Source organism: Physeter macrocephalus, chromosome 16, assembly GCF_002837175.3.
Source record: "Physeter macrocephalus isolate SW-GA chromosome 16, ASM283717v5, whole genome shotgun sequence".
NCBI classification, from domain to species: domain Eukaryota; kingdom Metazoa; phylum Chordata; class Mammalia; order Artiodactyla; family Physeteridae; genus Physeter; species Physeter macrocephalus.
In genome coordinates this window covers 58,183,487-58,206,647 of record NC_041229.1, presented here as the reverse complement: position 1 = coordinate 58,206,647, position 23,161 = coordinate 58,183,487, and the positions used below count along the sequence as shown (strand labels likewise).

The following is a 23,161-nucleotide window of genomic DNA, read 5'->3' as shown; positions in this document are numbered from 1 at the left end:
TCTTTCCTGCTAATCTCAGTGTAGCAAAATAAGCCTCATCAGTGAGGCAAGTGAGAAGTAGTTCCCAAACACATATTAACAAGCAAGTCCTAGTTGTTAGAGCTGTAATTGTGATCATCGTCTCAGAGATGATTCCCCCACCCCACAGCTTATGCTCTTAATATCAGCTGGAAAATTTCAGTCTAACATACATCTCAAGTGATGGCAAATAATCCTCAGACCACAGTCACAAAATCACTGTTACTATTATTTCTGTTTTATACAACTGAAGTTCAAAGAGATTTTTTTTACAACTTGCCCACATTCATATGCTAGAATCCATGTCTGTCTGCCTTAGTCAAGCATTCTCCCTCAATATATTTTTAGTGACATAAGCATAAGGAATGTGGATGCGTCAGTGTATTTTAAATATATTTGTAACGGATTTGTAGCTCTTCAGATGAAAGGTACTCACATTTGGTATAATCTGAGGATTATCTCCACTTACTTGATCTTAAGAGAAAATGTCTGGCCCTGAGTGGTAAGGTAGCATGGGACAGTTGGAATAGTAAGGCTATGGAATCAGACTGACTGGGGTCTAAAACTTCCTGCCTCAGTTGCAAGCTCTGTGCCCCTGACAAGTTAACTAACCTCTCTGAACCTCTGTTTACTCAACTCTAATGTATGAATAATAGTATTTGTCTCTTAGGTTTGTTGTGAGGATAAAGTAAAATAATGTAAGTGAAATACATGACACATGGTAGATGATCAGTGGATATTTATAAAACAACTTCATACTTTGACTTATCTATAAAATTAGAAGCTTAGCTAAGATGATCTCTAAGGTATATTCCAGCTCTAATAATTCTTGATTCTTTGATTCTCTTTGTATGAAAATTAATAAAATATGTATTTTAAAGATATTTATAGTTATATAATTGCAGAGTCCTTGGTTGTCATGAATTACTGCTTACAAAATACCCTTTGTTGGACATGAAAGTTTAGAGAGCCAGTGGAGACGGCATTGTACCAGACACTGCCGTAGTTCTCTTATCTAAGCTTGTTTCCTTATTTCAGTCATACCAGACTCTCCTGGGGCTTATGAAGCTGAGTCACCATCCCCACCTCCTCCTGCTTCTCCATCTCCTGAACCAGTGCCTAAGACTGAGCCAGAGCCTCCTTCTGTCAAGGTACAACTTTACTGGGATGTGTCCTTTATCGCCCAAGGATAAAACTACTCTGCTATGTTAGTTCGCTGCTGTACACTTCACAGATGTCAGTAGCCGGCTCCTGTCTCGTCCTGCTCTCCTATAGGTAGTGCAGAATGGGCATTCCCTCTCTTCTCACCTGAAGAGGGAGTTCAGCCATAATGTGTCATCTGAGGAATGTGGCCGAAGTCAATCCTGGGAGCTCTTTTGTTTTTCATTCCCTCCAGCTTTAGGGCAGCTGTCACCCAACTCCTGTTGGCATTATGCAAAGTGAAGTCTTGCAGCAGAGTGTGTGAAAGACAGAGTAGAAAAAACAACTTATGCAGGTTTGTTACTCTTCCAGAAAAGGACTGCAAATGGGGAAATACAGTTTTCAATGATCTTCATCTGGCTCTTGTCTGCATCTGTTAGTGTAGATAATGAAGGACTGAGAAGATGGGTGGTTTTTTTCCTTTATGACTATTAGTTTTCCTTAATTCATTGTGTTAAGACTGTCATTTAAATTTTGCACTGATTTCCTCATTAGCTGAAGAGGAAATGGGGTGGAAGACCAGTGGAGAGAAAAGGAAGTTGGTATAAGTAATACCTTTTGATACTAAATTAGACAGTTGTAACGTTGCAGTGTCAAGATTGAACTAGCAGGTATCCACAGCAAGGGTGGATGCCGTGGAGACCTCTGGTCTGGTTTAGAGGCCTTCCCTGAGCGCTTCCATAGTATCTGCTGTGGCCTTCCATTAAAGCCCTTACCACAGTGGATTGCAGTGGTCTGTTTTCTTTCTCTCTCCTCCACCAAGGCCCGTGTCCTATTGGTCTTTTTAACCTTGACGCCTGCACTACCCAACAAAAGTTTGTTGGCTGAATGAACAGGGTTCTTTGCTCAACATGCTACTTTTCTTCTCACAATGAAGTATCAATGAGCATAACTTGTCTGTGGTTGGGCTGGTCCCCTAAAGGGAAATTTGTAGATAACCTGTTTAACTTTTTATCGTCATAAATATTGGAGGGTGATTGTTATAGAGTAAAAAGCCTTTGTTATTTTTCTCTGTAGCTTGATTGGTCAATTTAATGTTGTATCCTCTGATCTTCCTCTGATCTTTTAGGGCTCAAGTGGAGAAAACAAAAGAAAACGAAAACGTGTGCTAAAATCTAAAGCCTTTGTGGACGAGGAGGGCTGCATAGGTAAGAAGAATTTTTGACTCCAAATCCAGAGATAGAATTATTACCGTGGAGAGCACCTTAATCCCTTACAGAACAGGGTGCCTCAGACTTTAATATGCACATGATTCATCCCCAGGTGGTGCTGGGCTGCTTTCCTGTGGCCCACACTTTGAGTAGTGGAATATAGGGAACACTACAACTAAAGTCAGAATACCTGGGTTCCTGTTTGCTTCATATGCTTGAGATCTTGCATAAAAGTCACATCATCTCTGGTGGGGAGATTCTTGATCTGTGGAGTGGAGGGAAAATACCATTTTGCCTACATGTGGGATTATTGTGAAGATTCATGTGAAGTAATATATTTAAAAAACACTTTCAAGATGGAAACCACAATACCAATTTTAAATCATAGACATTGAGAAACATTTGGGTTTTTTTTGAATGTTTGTTTTATACATTTGAACAGTGGAAAAGAAGCTCCTATAGATGACTAGAGTCTGAAGAGAGTGTCAAGAGTCTTCTTTGTGTTTTGTCCCATTTGTTCTGACTCTTCCAAATCACTTCCTTTCTGTTTCCTGCTTGTAAGCCATGTTAGGTAAAAGCATGTGCTTTTTATGGAGGCCTAGAGGGAAATTAGAATTCAGGCCTCGAGTCATTGCTTGATTCTTCAGCCATGTTTTAGCTTGTTCTACCACGATTGACCGACTTCTGTGGGGCTTTTAGGATTTAGCACTTGAGGCGCGATGAGATGTTCAGATCCTGGTACTGTCTTTTGTGTTTGTAAAAAGTTGTGGGTTTAGGCTCTTCAACCGCTTGTTAGTGAAATAGCCGAGAATTGTCATTTCTCCTTTCCTGTGGCACCTGCCACACGCTCGCTCTCCTAGAGAAGTATTTTTTCCCTTTCTTGATTTTCCTTTTCTGGTTCAAATTTTTGTCTTAAAAAGATTGATAGACTCTGAAGAATCAACTTTCCCTAGGCAATGTGGTTGTTAAAACTAGTGAAGACCTTTCATCAGTCTTGAGCCCTCTCCCATTCCCCACCTCCCACTCATCTGAAAAGGCCTCTGCCATTTTAATTGTAGCATGTGATTGGGAATAAAATTCCTTACACAGGAAATTTGTCTTTTCAGTGCTAACTTTCTTTTGCCTATGAATTCTGGATTTTGGTCTTGTTTTTGTTTTATTTGTTTGTTTTTTGCTTTTAGTCTTCTAGTAATGAATTTCAGGCCTCTTGGTTTGACTGTTAATGGTAATTTACGTATTTACTGTTGAATTTTTTTTTTTTTTTTTTTTTTGCGGTACGCGGGCCTCTCACTGTTCTGGCCTTTCCAGTTGTGGAGCACAGGCTCCGAACGTGCAGGCTCAACCGCCATGGCTCACGGGCCTAGCCGCTCCGCGGCATGTGGGATTTTCCCAGACCAGGGCACGAACCCATGTTCCCTGCATCGGCAGGCGGACTCTCAACCACTGCACCACCAGGGATGCCCCACTGTTGAATTTTTAATTCTTTTTTCTTTTAAACTTAAGAGGACAAAAGCATCAGTGCCAGTTTTTCCCTCCTGCTAAAAAGAAAAGTGTCAAAAATATCTTTATGAGAGTTCTTTGGGAATTTGTGGCTAATTACCTATTGCTTTGTTCAAAACATAGTACTCAAGTTTTGGCCAGGTATGGGATGTGAACATTTTTGTACTCCTGTCCCCAGACAGGACTATTAAGAGCCTTGGATGCAACAATGAAAACTGTGCTCACATAGCACATTTTTTTTTTAAGGTTTTTAGTCCAAGCTCAACCTAATGAATCTTGGCTTCTGTAACCAACAAAGGAGTTCTGCTTTCCTCTCTCTGCTCAGACTGTTCCAAACGTACCAGCACAGGGGGCTTCTTCTGTCCTGTGCTGGATGGGAGTTGGTCTGTGGGTTTAAAAAGCTGATCTTTCCCTTTCTGTGAGTTTACTACAGGGACTGGGGAGTTGGGCCCCTGAGATAAATTTGGGGTGGACTTCTGGACAGGGTGGATTTCTAAGAGCAAAACAGTTGAGTGGAAAAGAATTATTTTACCCATGCAAACTGGGCCTGTTTTTATGGCAGCCCAGAAAAGTGGCGTGTTTTTCAGCTAAAATAAAGGTCCTGTATTTTTAAGTTGAAATCTCCTTTGTTCTGTAGTTTGAAGTAGCCACAGCTTTGAATATAGAAATGCTCCTTTTAGCTCTTAAGGTATATACAAAGTGTTCTGCTTAAGAAATTCTGTTGGTGCTGCCCTGAGTGGTTTTTAACTCCCTCAAGCAGTGCATTGCACAGAATTGGCAATGAGACAACCAGTGGTTGGTCATGAAATAATGAGCTAATTGATGCTGAAGTTTAATATTACAGACATGCCGCCATTTGAATACATAATATAGCTTATGGAGGAGCAAGTCTTGTCTTTTCTATATCTGTAGGTGGCTCTTTAGAATTCCCTAATTTGAGATATTGAGTAAATAACAGCTCATAATTTTGTTCTAAAATCCAGTTATGTAATGCTTTTGAAGTTGCATCAGGATGGGGATGATGTTCTGGGGTCATAATTGTTGAACCAACAGGTATACCATGGAAATTCCTGAAGTATCTTAGAGCAACATTTCTTAAACTTTGTTGAGTAGTCTGGCCTTTCCAGTTGTGGAGCACAGGCTCCGAACGTGCAGGCTCAACCGCCATGGCTCACGGGCCTAGCCGCTCCGCGGCATGTGGGATTTTCCCAGACCAGGGCACGAACCCATGTTCCCTGCATCGGCAGGCGGACTCTCAACCACTGCGCCACCAGGGAAGCCCTCCAGTGTCCTCTGTAACAGAGTGCGGGGTTTTGTAGACATCACTCATTCCTCCCTTGGTGCTCTTGCATATGGACTAAAGAATCCCCAAAATTTTAGAGTAACCTCGGTGTTCCTTTGATAGTTGAAACTGCTCTTCTCTGGTTCCCCACCTGTGAATTTTTTGTTTTCTAAAGCAACAGGGATCAGACCACACTCAGCTACAGCCCAATGGTGACTGCACCGTGATTCAGTATAGTCAGAATGGGATCTTCTGTTTGGTTTTTATTTTTCCTCTTCCTTTCTTTTTCTTTCCTATGTTTTTGGCTATAGAAGCACATTAAATAGACCTTTGGGGTCCAGTCATGGACATACTCCCAGGTGAATTCCCTAGGTCTAAACTGGGAACTGAGAACTCTGAATTCTTTAAGTTGGAGAAAACTCCCCTGCTGTCTTTCCCCACCTAATCACATAATCTCAGAGGATCTTGTGGCTTCTTCTCATCAATTTGCCGATTTAATACCCCAAAAAACCTTACTGTCATCTGCAAATTCTGAAAGTGCATTGCACATCCATATTCTGAGTAATTTATAAATAAGGTAAATAATTTTGGGTCCAACGAACCCATGTTCCCTGCATCGGCAGGCGGACTCTCAACCACTGCACCACCAGGGATGCCCCACTGTTGAATTTTTAATTCTTTTTTCTTTTAAACTTAAGAGGACAAAAGCATCAGTGCCAGTTTTTCCCTCCTGCTAAAAAGAAAAGTGTCAAAAATATCTTTATGAGAGTTCTTTGGGAATTTGTGGCTAATTACCTATTGCTTTGTTCAAAACATAGTACTCAAGTTTTGGCCAGGTATGGGATGTGAACATTTTTGTACTCCTGTCCCCAGACAGGACTATTAAGAGCCTTGGATGCAACAATGAAAACTGTGCTCACATAGCACATTTTTTTTTTAAGGTTTTTAGTCCAAGCTCAACCTAATGAATCTTGGCTTCTGTAACCAACAAAGGAGTTCTGCTTTCCTCTCTCTGCTCAGACTGTTCCAAACGTACCAGCACAGGGGGCTTCTTCTGTCCTGTGCTGGATGGGAGTTGGTCTGTGGGTTTAAAAAGCTGATCTTTCCCTTTCTGTGAGTTTACTACAGGGACTGGGGAGTTGGGCCCCTGAGATAAATTTGGGGTGGACTTCTGGACAGGGTGGATTTCTAAGAGCAAAACAGTTGAGTGGAAAAGAATTATTTTACCCATGCAAACTGGGCCTGTTTTTATGGCAGCCCAGAAAAGTGGCGTGTTTTTCAGCTAAAATAAAGGTCCTGTATTTTTAAGTTGAAATCTCCTTTGTTCTGTAGTTTGAAGTAGCCACAGCTTTGAATATAGAAATGCTCCTTTTAGCTCTTAAGGTATATACAAAGTGTTCTGCTTAAGAAATTCTGTTGGTGCTGCCCTGAGTGGTTTTTAACTCCCTCAAGCAGTGCATTGCACAGAATTGGCAATGAGACAACCAGTGGTTGGTCATGAAATAATGAGCTAATTGATGCTGAAGTTTAATATTACAGACATGCCGCCATTTGAATACATAATATAGCTTATGGAGGAGCAAGTCTTGTCTTTTCTATATCTGTAGGTGGCTCTTTAGAATTCCCTAATTTGAGATATTGAGTAAATAACAGCTCATAATTTTGTTCTAAAATCCAGTTATGTAATGCTTTTGAAGTTGCATCAGGATGGGGATGATGTTCTGGGGTCATAATTGTTGAACCAACAGGTATACCATGGAAATTCCTGAAGTATCTTAGAGCAACATTTCTTAAACTTTGTTGAGTAGATGCATTACTAGAAGATCTTGACAAAATTCAAATTCTGATTCAGTAGACCTGGGTTAGGACTTGAGATTCTGTGTTTCTAATAAGCTCATGGGAGATACTAATGCCTCTGGTCTGTGGAGCTTTAAGACCTTCAAGAACGTTTAGTATATATTTAAAGCTTACTAGTGTTTCTTTAGCCTCTTAGTTGACAGGGGTCGGCCAAAGTGAATTCTAGGCTGTTGAAAGTAATGACAAATCCTAGGAACTCTTAGGGAGGGGACTGTTGATTATGCAACCTTAATAAGAATAGATGAATAAGGTGAAGGAATACTCCACTGGTTATAGCCAGTTGACCTCCAGCGTGGCCCATTGCAAGGGGAATATATAGCACTGAAGAGTGCTTGCCAAAGATTACTGGGTGTATTTGTACATTTCGTAGGGCAGCATATCACCTTTTACAGGGGAGCAAAGAATGGTGATTCTCAAGGTGTGGTCCCCAGACCAGCAGCATATCAGCATCACCTGGGAACATGTTAGAAAAGCAAATTCTTGGGTCCACCCCAGACCTATTGAATCTAAAACTCTGGAAATAAAAGCCCAGCCATACGTGTTTAAATGAGCCTTCAAGTAATTCTGATACACATTAAAATTTGAGATTATGTAAGTGACAGACTAGGTATTAGAACACAGGTGTATTTGATTCCAAAGCCTATGCCTCTAGCACAGTTCGGCGGATATATTTTATTAGAAAGAAATGATCAATAATCGAGAGCTTAAAACTATCATTGTTTGTTAATGGGAAAAAATACCTTTCACTTTACTCATTTGAGTATTATGCATATTAGGTTACTCTATTCAGCTAAGAAAAGGTGTTTTCCTTTTTCCATCATTTGCTGAGAAAGGATTTAGATGACGTTGACTGTACAGCTGCTGCATCTCTCTAAAGTCACAGGAGGGTGGCATTGTACTGTTTCTTGCGGTTGGTGTGTGCACTGCAGTAGTATTGAAGAGACCCTCATCAGTTCTGGGACATCATTGTTGGAAGCGATTGTCTGTGCCTGTGCCCTTTGGGGCTTCCTTATAGTGACTCCTCACTGGTATAATTTTTTTTAAAGTTTCCAGTGGGGAGGGATCAGTGAATTTTATTGGTAGGAGAAAAGGCAAAGTACACCCTTGACCGACAGGGAGTAAAAACACTGGGAACTTTTTCTCATTTTATCATTGTCCTTCCTTAAAACTATCAAGTTTGTCATCTGACCAAGTTTGCTTGAGATAGTCATTCTTCATGATGTAGACCATTACTAAAACCTGGGTCACTGAGAACCAAGAACTGAATAGTTGAGTAGCTAATCTCCAGTTCACAGTGGGTGACATCAGGATAGGACTGGCCAGGAGGGTCCATGGCAATGAATCTGGCTAGGCAGGATGGGGACTGGCTGGTAGAGCAGAGCTTAAGACCAGGAAAACCAGTGATGGAAATGGCAGGCATTGTGGGTCAGGGAGGTGAGACTGAAGAAGTCAGTCAAAGCATGGAGGTAGAAGTAGGTGTTTGAGATGCAGACAGTTCTGATGTAGAGCTCAGCAAGATAGCTAAGCATAGACCAAGGCCCAAATGCAGGATTTGGGCAACCACATGATAAGGGCCCACTTAAAGGCATGGAGCATAGCAGTGACGGAGTAAGGGTGAATGTTGATTTTGAGCCCCGCTAGAGGCTGTGTGAGCTCAAAATACTGCTTCCTCCCTGAGGCAGAAACTGATCTCCCAGCGGGATTAAGCTACGGTGGTCAGTGAGCACACCTCCCTTGGTCAGTGGGTCTGAGAGGATTGGAGTGAACCAGACATCTCATTCTCTCGAGAGAGCAGTGTTCTAAATGACTCAACCCACTCATATCCCATTTTTTACTTTGTTCTTCCAGTAACTGAAAAGGTCTACGAGAGTGAATCCTGCACAGATAGTGAAGAAGAGCTTAAGATGAAGACTTCCTCTGTACATAGGCCTCCCGCCATGACTCTGAAAAAGGAACCCAAAGAGGAACGAAAGGGCCCAAAGAAAGGAACTGCTGCTCTGGGCAAAGCCAATAGACAAGTGTCCATTACTGGCTTCTTCCAGAGGAAGTGAACTGCCATCTCTGTTAGGTCAGAGATGTGGAGTGGTCAAGGGACAAGACCAAGACATACAGACTCTCACTTACTGTGTAAGTTCATCCAGTGCCTCACCTCCTCTTTATCAAAAGACTGTTCTTCCATCCTGTAAGGTTTATACAGCTTCTGGTTTTCAACAAAAAGGAAATCACCTGGAAGCAAGAGGCAAAAGAATATTTCAAAAGCTGTTATCTTCTAATGACATTTTTTAAGCACAATTTTGACCTGTCCAGGAGAAGAGTTCATTCCAAAAATAAATTGGAACAGGTTTCAGAATTATCACTGAAGCCATCAGTGGCAAATCCACTGTGCCCTACCTGCCCTGTGCCCTTATCCATCCATTTATGGCTCAGGAAGTGATCCTTCTTGTTCTTTTGTATTTTGTGGACTTGTGTGGGTATTCTTTCATGCCTGAATTTTACTGGATGTGTTTACCACTTCCCCATCCTCCCTTCCCCACTACCACACTTCTGTGTGAAGCATTTTCTGTAAGTCTTTTAAATCTTGGTTGGACTAAAGGCTGAAACAAAAATCTCCCGGTAATCCTCTTTTCCTCCATTATAAAGTACACTGACACCTGGCCACAGACCAGCATATTACTTGTGTTCTAGCCCTTTCACAAAAGCTCTTACTCTCGAGCCCTTTATTCGCTATTAGTGGTTAGGGAAAAGCCTCAGGCAGAGCACAAATAGAAATGTAATGATGTATTCAACCCCACCAGAAATTACTTAGAGTCAACATTGATGACATTGGAGGACTTGTCATGTTGCTGACACAGGGTGTGCTTTATACTACACTTTGTGATTTTTGTCTCCTCCTCTCTCTCCCTTTCCCACTCTCAGTACCTAGAGAGGGAAACCCATACACTGAAATGAAGGCTAAAAAGAGAAGTCCCTTCTTACATGCAATGTACAACAGTTAAGTAAAGTTTCTCCTTTTCAAGGAAACTGAATGTTAGAAACAACAATTTTCCAGGAAGGTAATGAGGAAGAGGTAAAGCACATTGTCTATTGATGCTGCTCCTCTGTATTTTTAACCTCCTCACATGCTTAGAAGTACAGGCTCCCCAAGAAGAGATGGAGAGACTGAGTCATTGGTAGATCTAAACATTTTCATTTGTTACTTATGGAAAATCATTTATTCCAGTGATAACTTGGAAGCACCTCCCTTTATGGCTGGACAGTGAGCTCAGGGGATGGAGGTGGTGTGGCGGTGACCTTGCACAGTGAGCTCTGGGGAAAGGAACACAGGCTCAGCTGCTGGAGTGACTCATGACTTAACAGACGAGGGACGTCTGACTTGCTTCTTGCTCCTTCTGCCTTCGCCTGGTGTATGTCGTAAGTGATGCAGTCAGCCGTCTACTGTTTAAGGTTAGGATTGTGACTGACCTTAGATTAATAGGAGCTTCTTTAGCAACTGTCACCCAGGGCCCTCCAGCCAGGCACCCCATGGACTTGATTAAAACCAGAGGTTTGGGAGATTAGTCCCAGCACTGCATTGCGTCTACAACTTGAGAAGGCAGAGGCTTTGTGCAGCAAGCTGAGTAAAGGTTGACACATTCCAAACTCCTTTCTTTTTAAAATGTAAAAGGATGGAGAGAAGGGTGGAAAGGCTGGATTTAACTTTACAAAAAACTTCTGGAGAGGAATCCCTTTTAAATGGTTATTTTCGCCATTGCCTCTAGTCATTTTTCTAAGTAGAAATGGAAAATTAAAGAAAAAAAAGCAACAATCCAGCCTTTTAAAAAAAATTATCATGCTGGGATCTCTAATTAAATCACATTTTGAATTGGAAAACTCTGGTGCTGGTGGAGTTCTGTCTTTGCAAGCATAATGCAAATCCTGTGGTCACTGTGCCCAGTATGCTGCCTACACTCTGAGCCCTCTGCAAGGCTTAGTGAGTAGTAAGTGCTGGCTGTTTCCTTCTTTTTGTAAAAAAAAAAAAAAAAAAACTCTACCATGTTATCCAGATGAGTTAAATAAATTTTTGAGAAGTTGTTTTAAAACAGTGCTTCAAACTGATTGTCTGATGAATCTGTTATTTGACAGGATGGCAACAGTGTATGCAATTATTTAAACTCTGAACAGGAACAAGGCTGGTTTTCAGTTTATATTGTTAAAACTGCATACCCATAGTCTGAGATGGACAAGTTATTTGCTGTCTTCATCATTTTTTCAGTCCTGTGGGAAATCTTAGATTCAGCCAACCTCATTTTTTAGTTCCTTTAGAAGAAAATCTAGTCCTGATCTTGTACATTGTGTTAGTCTGGCTTCACCACTTGCTGGCTCTTGTGACCTTGGGCAGATTTCTAAGCCTCAGATTCTTTATCAAAATAGAGCTCAGGGGCTTCCCTGGTGGCGCAGTGGTTGAGAGTCCGCCTGCCGATGCAGGGGATTCGGGTTCGTGCCCCAGTCCGGGAAGATCCCACATGCCGCGGAGCGGCTGGGCCCGTGAGCCATGGCCGCTGAGCCTGCGCGTCCGGCGCCTATGCTCCGCAACGGGAGAGGCCACAACAGTGAGAGGCCCGCGTACCGCAAAAAAAAAAAAAAAAAAAAAATTAGAGCTCAAACAAGTTACCATGGGCCACCAAGAGTGAAGTAATGTGTATACAGAATAAATTTGGCACACGTAGGTGCTCTGCAAATGATGGCTTCCTTCTTGATGTCATAAATGATGCAGTCAGCCACCAAATTCCTGAAATGTTATCAAGGATATGACCCAGTTGTTACACTCTTTCAAAATCATCACTCTGGCTGTCAGTGTGGTCAAAGAGGGAAGACAGTTACCCTATTTTATGAAAGGTTTTAGAGAGTATATTTTCTTATTGAGAGAAAGTGAGATTCGTAGATGGCTATATTTACTGTTCATTAAAACATTTATTGCGTATCTCCTATATGTCATGCTTCTGTTCTGAGCACTAGACGGTAGAATTCTAGAATCTGGTACTTGTCCTCAGGAACTATTGGAAGGGACAAGAAAGTAAAGTGAAATCATAGCATCACATGGTGAGTGCAATGATAAATAAGCGTAGGGTCCTCAGAGAGCTCATAGGAGGGTGGGTGTTGAGGACGTCTTCCTGAAGGAGAGAAAGCCAAGCAGTTTTTTTGAAGGATGAGTAGGATTTTACCAAGCAAAGAGGAATGGAAAGGATTTTCCAGGTAGAAGAACATGACTTTGGGGGAGAAATGGACTATTAGAATTTGGGAATAGGGAGGGAAATATATTGGGAAGTGAAGTTGGGGTCCTGCTAAGGAGTTTGGATTTTATTTGAAGACTGTGAGGGCCAAAGAATTTTAAGAAGAGGAGTAACATTAGAAGTTGATTTTTATTTAAGCATGACAGCTGGCATTTTCTTTGATTTTGTGTGCCATATAGGGAGTGCTTCTACCCATGCTTGCCCATCGTATCTTAGTTCTAGTAGTATTCAAATTAAAGTTCTAATGGAATTAAAGAAAAATGTTCTGGTTAAAGTAAGACTGCTTAATTCTGGCAGTCAGTGTAGGCAGTTGCAGTATTTTCCCTTGCCTCCCCCCATCAAAGCAGCTTTCTCTAGCAGAAATGATTTCAGTTTTTAAAAAGCGATTTCAAAAACTAGTAGTTCTTCTCTGACACTCAATGATATGAGCCTCTACTCATTTCCCTGAAAAAAACGGAGGAGGACGAGTGGAACAGTTCTATTCCTTTTCTTTGTTTCTCTAAGAAGACATTAGTTATTATACAGGAGAGAGCTGAAGAGAAGGGCCATATAAGGAAACGAAATAGTTGCTCCAGGACCTGAGTAGAGTGAGTGCATAATAATGTATTTGCCAGAAACGTACTCTGTGTCAAGACTCGTTTTGGTAAACTTGTCTCCTTTCATTGGTTCCGGGATCTCAGTATGCTGTAATGCAGCTTTTTACCACCACAAAACATTCTGGGGCTGCCTCGTTTTGTTGTGAGAAGGCAGTATTGCTTTTTGAGTTATTACCCTGGCGGCTCTGTAAATTAGCCCATGCTGTCACTATGCCCTCTCTGAAGGGCACGTTGTACCCAAATGACTGCATTTAGGATGGACTCTTGCCACTCCCTGCTGCATGACACTTCTCCCCACTTGTATCTATGTCCAGTTTTTTTGTGTTCTTAAGTGTGGGCCACCCACAGATTGCCGCCCAGGCTCTTTAGCCTGAGAAGCTTGGGAAGGCTTCTGATCCAAACCCACCTTAACTCTAGAATTCCCCTTCATTTCAAACCCTAAATATCATGTGGCTCCTCCACCACCTCACCCCTTCTTTTTTCTCATTTGCTTTTGCCAGACTCCTTGTTTCTTGAGGCTTCACTTTGGCTTCTCCCCCTCTTTTTTTTTTTTTAATATTCAAAGTTCTTCACAGCTAGTCCTTCTTTAACTTCTTTTTTTTCAGTCTTTTAAGGCTTTCTTTCTCAAGGTTCTTATGTCTTTTATTGAACTGCTCTTGAAGAATGGAAAAACCACATTGTTTAGCATCTACTTTGGGTCATTCAAATCCAGAGGGTCAAACAGTTGTTGAATACTAGTTATGTTTAGTCCTAGAAAAGATACTTGAGGGATTGCAAGAGCTCAGAGGCTATCATTTTGGAGTGGAGGACAGGCACACTAAATAGCATTAGATAGCAACTGAGACGATGCTTAGATGAGTGGTAAGAGGGACTTAATTCAGAAGAGAACCTGGATAATCATAATGGGCGAAAATTTATAGTCCTGTGTAAAGAATAACAAAGAATTTAAGACAAGAAACAGGCTAAGGAAGGTTCACTATTTTAGTGGATTTTTTTAAAAATGTTTATTTGGCTGCACTGAGTCTTAGTTGCGGCATGTGGGATCTTTAGTTGCGGCATGCGAGCTCTTTTAGTTGTGGCATGTGGGATCTTTAGTTGTGGGATGCGGGCTCCTTTAGTTGCGGCAGGTGGGATCTAGTTCCCCGACCAGGGATCGAACCCAGGCCCCCTGCATTGGGAGTGCAGAGTTTTAACCACCGGACCACAAGGGAAGTCCTTTAGTGGATTTTTATCTAGCTGTTGGAACATCACCATTTACACAATCATGGTATAAGTAAACCATGATAAAGTGAATCCTTAATGGGGTTATTTCTGCCCTACCTTAAAAATGAGAGTATTGACAAGATAGCAAGCAGTTACCCAGCGTTATTCCAAAAGGCAGTTTACAGGATCTTTGTATATTGGATCAGCATGAATTCAACTCAGTTTTGCACACACTCAACAATTTTGACATACTGGGGAAGCAGGGTGCTGTGATGGAAATAACACAAGTTGGGAGGCAGAGGGCTCTGGATTCAAACCCTGTTTAAGGCACTGACCTCAGGTAAGACACTCATCCTCCGAGAACTTGTTTCCTCATCTTTAGAATGAGCTACACCATCTACCTTAAATTGTTGTTTTCAGACTTTAATGAAATGTTGCATGGGCAGTCAGTCCCTAGTATTGTGACATATATTAAGCTAACACAAAGCAGGATAACTCATATTTTTTTGCGCACCTACTATGTACCAGACACTGTTCCAAGAATGTTAAAGGTATTAGCTTCTTTTTTTTTTAAATAGATTTTATTTATTTATTTATTTATTGGCTGCGTTGCGTGTTCCGTGGCTTTGCACGGACTTTCTCTAGTTGCCGAGGGCTTCCCATTGCAGTGGCTTCTCTTGTTGCAGAGCACAGGCTTCAGTAGTTGTGGCACACGGGCTCAGCAGGCGGATGCTTAACCACTGCACCGCCAGGGAAGCACCTAGCTTCTTTTTTTAATTGAGGTATAGTTGATGTACAATATTAGGTGTACAACATACTAATTCACAATTTTTAAAGGTTATATTCCACTTATAGTTATAAAATATTGGTTATATTCCCTGTGTTGTACAATATATCCTTGTAGCTTATTTGTTTTATATTAGTAGTCTGTATCTCTTAATCCCCTATCCCTATTTTGCCTCTCCCCCCAGATATATTAACTCTTAATCCTTACAGCAACCCTAAGAGACAGGTACTTTTATTTCCATTTTACACTTGAGGAAACTGAAGCAGAGAAATAACGAAATTTGTTCAAGGTCACAGAGTTAGCAAGTGACAGAGCCAGGATATCAATCTTGACAATTTGGCTTAGTGCCTGCAGTCTTAACCACTGTGCTATACTGCTCTTGCCTATATATTAGTTCACATTGCCACACCGCCCAGTGATGATTCATGTTCGTTTTTACAAGTGAAAGTACAACTAAGTTGTTCAGATCCCAGATTGTCAGATTTGAAGGTGATCTTAATGTTTATCTAACTCAGCCACCCATCTGCTGCATGAGTCCTCTCTACAGCATCCCTGCCACGTGGTCTTGAATCTGTAAACAAAGATTCAATTATGTTCAGTATACCATACTTACTAAATTACAAAGTTAGATAAGTAGACTAATAAATGTTAAGAAGGTAAAGAGAGGCTAGAATAAAGTTTTATAATTAATTTTAGATCATCAGGAAACTCTTCTGAACAGAGCATAGTTCCCTAAGTAATCCATTTGGTTGCTTTTAGTTTAAATCAAGAACACTTTTTCCTTGGAAAAGATTGTCCAACTCTTGGCCTTGCCTTTGACTTAACCTTTGTAAGAAAATGAAAAAGAAATTTGGCATTTTTTGCCCTATTTAAGCCATGCAGGTAGTAAAGTGGCCCCAGGACACTTGTTAGCCACTGACTGCTCTGAATTAGGCCAAGGGAGTCTTCTCAAAACCAGGTTTTCCTACAAGATATGTGAAGATTACATAAATATAGCATAATCATGGTATTGTGCTTTTTTATTCTCTCCTGGAATGGGATGTACAGGAAGCAGAACCATTTTCCTGAAAACCATAAAGCCTGATAGGAGTGTTTCCCTTGTCCCTCTTAGTTATATTCCACCTTTACATGGTGCTTTACTTCATCTTATTTCATCCTTATGATAACCCTCAAGGTTTTTCTCTCCCCTGTTTTGCAGAAAACAAGTGTAGGTCATTTAACGAGTATGCCTAACACCTCACATTAAGGGAGTGGACCAGGGCTAGAACCAAGGTCTTCAGACTTCACAACGTGTAACTTTTCCACTGTAGAGCAACTGCTAAGAAGAAAAATGTGTTGGTCTACTCATGAGTTTGCCTTGAATGACTACTTACTGATTTGCTCCACAACCGTGGTGGCTGCTGTGAAAGATAAAAGAAAAGCACACAACAAGTTCTCTGCCTTCCTGGAACTGACAGTCATTGGAAAGGCAAAATGTGTGCGTGTTATGCATCTCACAGACTTTTGCCAAAAGTTTCTATGTGCCCAGCACTGTTGTGCTAGATGCTGGGGGATATAAAGATGAATTTCTTGCCCTTGAGGGATTTACCATCTAGTGGAGGGAGAGACATAGATAAATAATTTAAATGTGCTATAATGATACAATATTATTGGTGCTTACCATGGGCCAAAATTTGTGCTCAATCCATTTTCTCTAATCCTCACACTTTTCATCTGCAAATGAAGATAAAAGAGGCTCAGAGTTTAAATGATTTGGCCAGTAAGTGGCAAAGGTGAGATGCATTTATTTTTAATAATAAATTTGTAACAAAAAATTGGAGGAACTAGAATACTCAAGTGGTCGTGATTAGCAAACCTGTATAGGAAGCTGACTTCCTGTCAGATGGGTGTGTGAGCAAACATGGAGCTTGGAACAAAAGGAGTTAAATGAATTACACCTTTAGAATTGTCAATCCCAGATAGGGATGATCTCACCAGTGGTTCAGGTCACTGAATCTTTTGGTTACAAGCCCCCGCATCTGTCTTTACATAAGGAAAACCACACCAGTGGACTATACATTAGGCTAGAAGACTATGTCTTTCCCTCTGGTTGGTGTTCCAGCTGGCCTGGGAGGAAGGCCAGAGTTTAAACTCCAGGCTTTCTGACTTGAAACCTATATTCTTTCCACTGTACCATGTCCTTCCTTCCCTGCGTAAGGGTGAGCCGAGGGAAGGGTTGTCTGTGACTACCTCAGGGATTAAGGATTCACAGAGGATGAAGTGCTTAAACTGAAAATAGAAGTTTGCCAAATGGGAAAGTGAAGGGCATCCCAGGCAAAAGGAACAGGACATACTACATAAAAGACGTAGACACATGAGAAAGCACAGAGTGTTTAGGGGGCTATAAGTGCTTTAGTGACAGGTGGAATAGTGGGTTATGAGACAAATAAGTAGGTAGGGGCCAGATCACAGAAGTCTTTGCTAAGTAGTTTGGACTTCACTCTACAGGCAATAGGAAGCCATTGAAGAAGTTTAACATCTCAGATTCGTACATTAGGAAAATTGCCATTTGTAGCCCGAAGAGAGAATCACCAGTATGAAATAGGTCATTAAAGGCCAAATTGCACCTGCCTCTTGAGACAGAACAAGCTGAGGAAAAGCTTGTTCTATCTCAAGATGAACAAGCTTGAAGTTGGATTTAGTTCAGTTTTAGGCAAATGATTCCTTTGATCCCCTTGGAAACTCAGGACAGGAGAGAATTGGGAGTGACTTCAAATGTGGAATGATTAGCCTTTTGCTGGTTCATCTCACGCTTGGAAATCCTCTGGCTCTTGCCTGAGCCATGGTCCTCGTTAAACCATGGAGATGGGATTGGTTCCACGGTTCCACTAAGGATCCATGTAGGCCGTTCTCTGACGCACGAACACACACTCTGATTTAGACCTGGAACTGACTGCATCTCCCTGGAATTCTTTGGGCCAAAATGACCCATAGTCCCAGACTGGTCAACCAAACTCATCCTATGAATAATGAATAAATATGACTAAAGTCATATTTATTGTACACCTGTTCCATGCCAGGTGTTTCCGTATACTTTATCATTTATTCCTCACAATTTTGTGAAGTGTAGATATCAGCCCAATTTTGTGAATTAGGAAATTAAGAGAGGCTACCACCAGGCTAGCATACAGTAGAGCTGGGGGATTTGAGGGGCAGACCGAGTGTCCCATTGTCATCCACTCCTGACATGAGTTCTTTTCCAGTGGGGTGGAGTGCAGTAAGCAGTCTTGCTTACCGTAACTAGGGTTCATTCACATCAGGCACTCACTGAACAGCCATTATACTTGGGATTGTACAATGATATGATTCTACTCTAGCAGTGAGTTTTTGCTGCAAACTCCTAAGCTCACCCCTAAAATTAGGGACCAGCTATCCTGAAGCCTCTGCATGAAGCCCCCCACCCTTACTTAGAATCGTACATAACTCACAACATGAATTACGTGGCTTCCCAACCAGTAACACGTTAGTAGCAGCAGAGCAGCTAGAGAGGGTCGCTTTTCGTTCTCCAGCAAGTGGTTGTCACTTCTTGGTTTTGTAGAAAGTACTTGGATTTTAAGAGACAGATTGGAGCTCAGTGCCCATTCAACACCAGTGTGACTTCTCTAAAGTCACTGAACTTCCCTGAGCCTCAGTTTGCTCATCTCTAAGATGAAGATAATATCTATGTCAAGATTAGTGTGAGGATGAGAGATCATGACATGTCCAGTTCACAGTGCTTGGTCAGTAAATGATAACTATCATTATTTTCAAAGCAGTGCTTTGGGCTTTTATCTTCCCTATGTGAGAAAAATGACTTGTCATCCTTCATTTATTTGTTTTTCAACTAATCTTTATTAGAGTATCTATGTTATAAACAACACTTTGGACTATCAAAATTGATGCTCTGCCAAAGTGAGGAGGGAGTGTTTCAGTGGGCAGCCTCGTGATCTGCTCACCTGTCCAATCCACGACCCCCTTGATCCACCAGCACCCCTCCCTCTCAGTGGGCTGCTGTGTCATTCTGCATATGTTCTGAACTCTTGTTTCAACCACATTTCTACTTGAAACAGTTTAGAGGAAAGTCAGTGGTCTGAGTGCACATTCGATTTCTCCAAGTACAGGCATCAGAGGGCGCCTTTATAAATGAAAAAATAAACAGATCTTCGGCAGCGAAGAGGCCTCCCTCTGCTTCACCCAGGGATGGGGGTGGGGTGCTCAGGCAATAGTCACGCCTGCAGTTTGAGCCCATCTGTTTTTTCTGTCCGCCTCCTGAGTACTGTCCCCTTGTGGTTTGCATCATTCCCAGACACAAGCCAACTCCAACCCTCCTCAATCCACTTGGTCAATAGCTGTCTTATTTAAACACACTCCCTCTCTCTTTGGGCGCCAGATGTGAAGTTTCAAGGCAGTAGAGGCCAGGCTGGCTAATGCTGGGACACCTGCTTTAGCAGGCAAGCCAGTCAGCTGCTGCTTCTGATGATGTTGGCCCTTTTTCACGGACTTCATGAGGGTTTCACCCCACCAAGCACACACACAGGCAGCTGAAGGAGCCTCATAAATTATGGTTTTGTTTGTTTACTTAGGGCAGGCAGCGTGGTGTAGTGGAAAGAGCCTGCACTTGGAAGCAGAAAACATGGGTTTGAGTCCTCACCGGTTATGTGATTTTGTCTTTAGAGCATCTCTTTCTTCATAGATATCACTATCTCATATGTTACATAAGTGTTCTTTGTTTATCTGCTTATCTCCTCCACTACAGGTAGTAAGTCCTAGGAGATCAGGGCCTGCTTTGGCCATCGTTCTATCTCCAGCACCTAGGACAGGGCCTGGAACATAGTAGGCTCTTAGAAAAGATTTTTTTAATGAATGAATTCTAAAACTGCCTCTTCCACTCATTGGCCATGTGATCTGGGAAAAGTCATTTATCTTCTCTGGGCCTTGATTTTGTCAGCTGTAAAATGAAGCCATTCCATCTCTATCCCTGATGCTGTAAGATGGTAAGAATTCATTCATTTAAAAAATTACCTTGGGACTTCCCTGGTGGTGCAGTGGTTAAGAATCCACCTGCCAGTGCAGGGGACACGGGTTCAAGCCCTGGTCCGGGAAGATCCCACATGCCGTGGAGCAGCTAAGCCCGTGTGCCACAACTACTGAGCCTGCGCTCTAGAGCCCGCGAGCCACAACTACTGAAGCCCACGTGCCTAGAGCCCGTGCTCCGCAACAAGAGAAGCCACCGCAATGAGAAGCCCGCACACAGCAACGAAGAGTAGCCCCCACTCGCTGCAACTAAAGAAAAGCCCACACGCAGTGACGAAGACCCAACGCAGCCAAAAATAAATAAATAAATTTATTTTTTTAAAAAAATTACCTTGTGTCTCTGGACTGGGCACTCTGCCAAGCCCTGACACTACACAGTCATGAGCAAGTCAGAAATAGAACCTGCCCTCATGAAGTTTTGAAAGGGAGAAGAAACCAAATAAATTATGGCGTAAACAGGTATTGAAGGACCATTGTGATAAGCCTTACGAAGGATCTGTAGCAGGCACTATGACAGGACGTAATGGGGGGACCTAACCATGTTGGGGATAGTCCGGGAAGATAACCTGGTAAGAGTGACATTTAAGCTTAGACTTTACGGATAAGTAGGAGTTGGCCAGGCAAAGGGGGTACAGGATTTCAGGCAGAGGGAAGAGCACACGTGAAAACCCTGGGGGAGGAATGTCTATCTCCAGCACCTAGTGAGTGCACAGTGACTGACAGGGAGGTTGTACCCATGATGAGGCCAGAGAAGTAGGCTGAGCCAGACTGTTGGGAAGCTTGAGGCTGTGGGAAGGATTGTGTCATTCTAAAGGCAGAGAGAAGCGTGGAAGACAATCCGTGCCATTACAGAGAGAGCCCTAGTACAGACAAAAGGGAAAGCTGAATGCCCTCCTTACACGCCTGTCCAAGATAATGGGCAGATTTTACCCCATTTTATAGGTGAGAAAACAGGTCCAGAGAGGGCAGGTGACCACTGGGCAAGTCAGTGGCGGAGCCTCATCTTAGATATTTCAGTCCACTCCTCTCAAAACCCTATCGCTTTACAGAGCTGAGAGCTTTTTCTCCCTCTAAAATCCTCCAGATGGCTAGGATTTGGACCTAAATACCTTGTAATAGTAACTCTTATCTGAAAATTGAATGTCTCATAAGCCACTTTTAAGCAAGTCTGATAGAGACAAACTTCTCCTGAGCATTATGCTTGCATTTGGGGTAACTGCAACCAAATCTTTGATGTATTTTAAGTTATCCTTAGGATCGATTCCTAGGAATAGAATTACTGTGTCAAAGGATATGCATTTTCAAGACACATTGCAGATTGCCCCCTCAAAGCTTGTACCGATTTGATGTTCATTGTCAGTACATGAGAATGACCTTCTCACTGCTTCAAGTAACATAAAACTGAGTTGCCATGTGTATGGCTGATTTATTTTGTTGTGCAGTGGAGGCTAACACAACATTGTAAAGCAACCATACTCCAATAAAAATTTAAAAAAAAACACAACATCTGAGTTGCCAGCCATACTTAATTTTCTCACTTAGAGACAGGAAATACAACAAGACTGACAATTTTCATTGAGCAAAGAAGATGACACTTTAGAGATGGTGTCCAGTGGAGGTAGGAAACTCCCCGAGGTCTAGGAGGAAGCCGAAAGGTACCTCACATGGGGTCAGGTCATTTGCTGACAGCAGGGCACTCCTGTGCAGCTGCTGCTGTGCAGAACTTGGTGTGGTTCCTGGAGACGTAAGCAGGGGGTCTATGAAGCTGATAGAGCCCTGTGGACTGGGGAGATTAAAAGTACTGAGAAGGAAGAAAAAACTCCAGCAGAAGCTAAGTCGGTAGGGAGAGCAGCATGAGTTATCACTGCCAGCAGACTCGAGAGAATATCATAATGGGCTCGTTAGCTCACCGAGTGGGGTCACTAACAAGAGTGACCCCAAGAGTCAGAGATCTTGCCGGTCATTTCCCTCACTTGGCTGGTGTGATAGACCTGTATCTTTATCTCCTACAGGGCCTTGCACAGAGTACGTGCTCTGGGTATGTTTCAGGGCCAAGGGGACTTTTCAGTAATTTGCTGTTAATTCAACAAATATTTAATGTGTTAGGAAGTGGAAATCAAGTGAAGATTAGGATGACCATGGTTTGTGATCCTGCAGAGCTTACAATTTAGTGAGGGTTAACTATAGGTAAGAACTAATTACAATATTTAAGAGAAGGGCTGTGAGAGAGAAGTACAGGACATCATAAAAATATATCAGAAGGGGCCCCAAGTCCAGACCTGGTGGATATGGTAAGGGAGCAGGGTGAATTCCAATGAGGACAGGGACTGTGTATACCTTGTTCACTGCTGGATCACAGTACCTGCTACATGATGGGTCCTCCATAAGTGTTTGATGAATGAATGAACAAAAGAATGAGTGAATAAAGTTATGCCGATATCTAAATTGGTAAGACAGAAAGGATAGAAGTCCAAGTCAAGGATAGAAATAATGTTCCATACAGAGATAAAGGCAGTGTAAAGGCCTGGATAGATTAAGAAAATAGTTCAATGTGGCTGAAGAAAGTTAAAGAAGCTCAGAGTGGCAAGATTAAAGGCTGAAGAGGTAAAAGGAGGTCTTATACTAAGGAGTTTGGATTTTTTTCTCAAAGGAAATAAGAAATCAAGGAAAGTTATTAAGCAAGGAAGTGATATAATCAGATGATAGTTATTATGTGTCAGCTGTATATCAGAGACTTTACATACAGCATCTCTTATTTTCAGAACAACCTTCCAAAATATATATTATCCCCTATTTTATAGATGAGATTATGTGGTTTACCTAAAGTCAAATAACACATGTGGGATTGAAATCCATGCCTGTCTGACTCCAAAGCCTGTGTATTCTTCCCATATATCCCACTGCCTCCATTGTGTTTGATGTTCTCACTTTCATTTCTTGTTACGGACAGTGGCCTTCACCTGGTCCTTGGCTCCAAGAACACCGTCCTTTAGGCAAGCATGTCACTAGCTGGTTAGGACAACCCCAAGCCTACAGGCTGGGCCATTACTGTGTGGGATGGTGAGAGCTTGTGGCTTCAGATATGATTCTTCACCTGTCTGTTGATCTGTTCGCCTTTTCCATCACATCTGTCCAAAAGAGATTTTAACACACTGTAACATAACTACAGTGATAAACAACAATCATTTGTGACGCTTCTGCAAATGCTCTATGCACTAAGATGAGGAATTGATATGTATTACTTC

General features: G+C 42.0%; 1 protein-coding gene across 9 annotated transcripts in view; it reads left to right on the top strand.

The window, feature by feature from the left end:
* Positions 1 to 10,363, top strand: part of POLD3 (DNA polymerase delta 3, accessory subunit) — an 83,895-nt gene extending 73,532 nt beyond the window's left edge. For 8 of the 9 annotated variants that reach the window (XM_055091658.1, XM_055091656.1, XM_055091655.1 and 5 more), the window contains 3 exons: positions 1,057 to 1,169; positions 2,288 to 2,366; positions 8,857 to 9,610. In XM_055091658.1, the coding sequence (XP_054947633.1) occupies positions 1,057 to 1,169; positions 2,288 to 2,366; positions 8,857 to 9,059 (395 nt within the window). In that variant the 3' untranslated portion in view covers positions 9,060 to 9,610. Of the gene's footprint in view, positions 1 to 1,056; positions 1,170 to 2,287; positions 2,367 to 8,856; positions 9,611 to 10,228 lie in introns of those variants that run through there. The other variant, XR_008619630.1, reaches the window with a different exon arrangement.
* Positions 10,364 to 23,161: the final 12,798 nt, after the last annotated feature.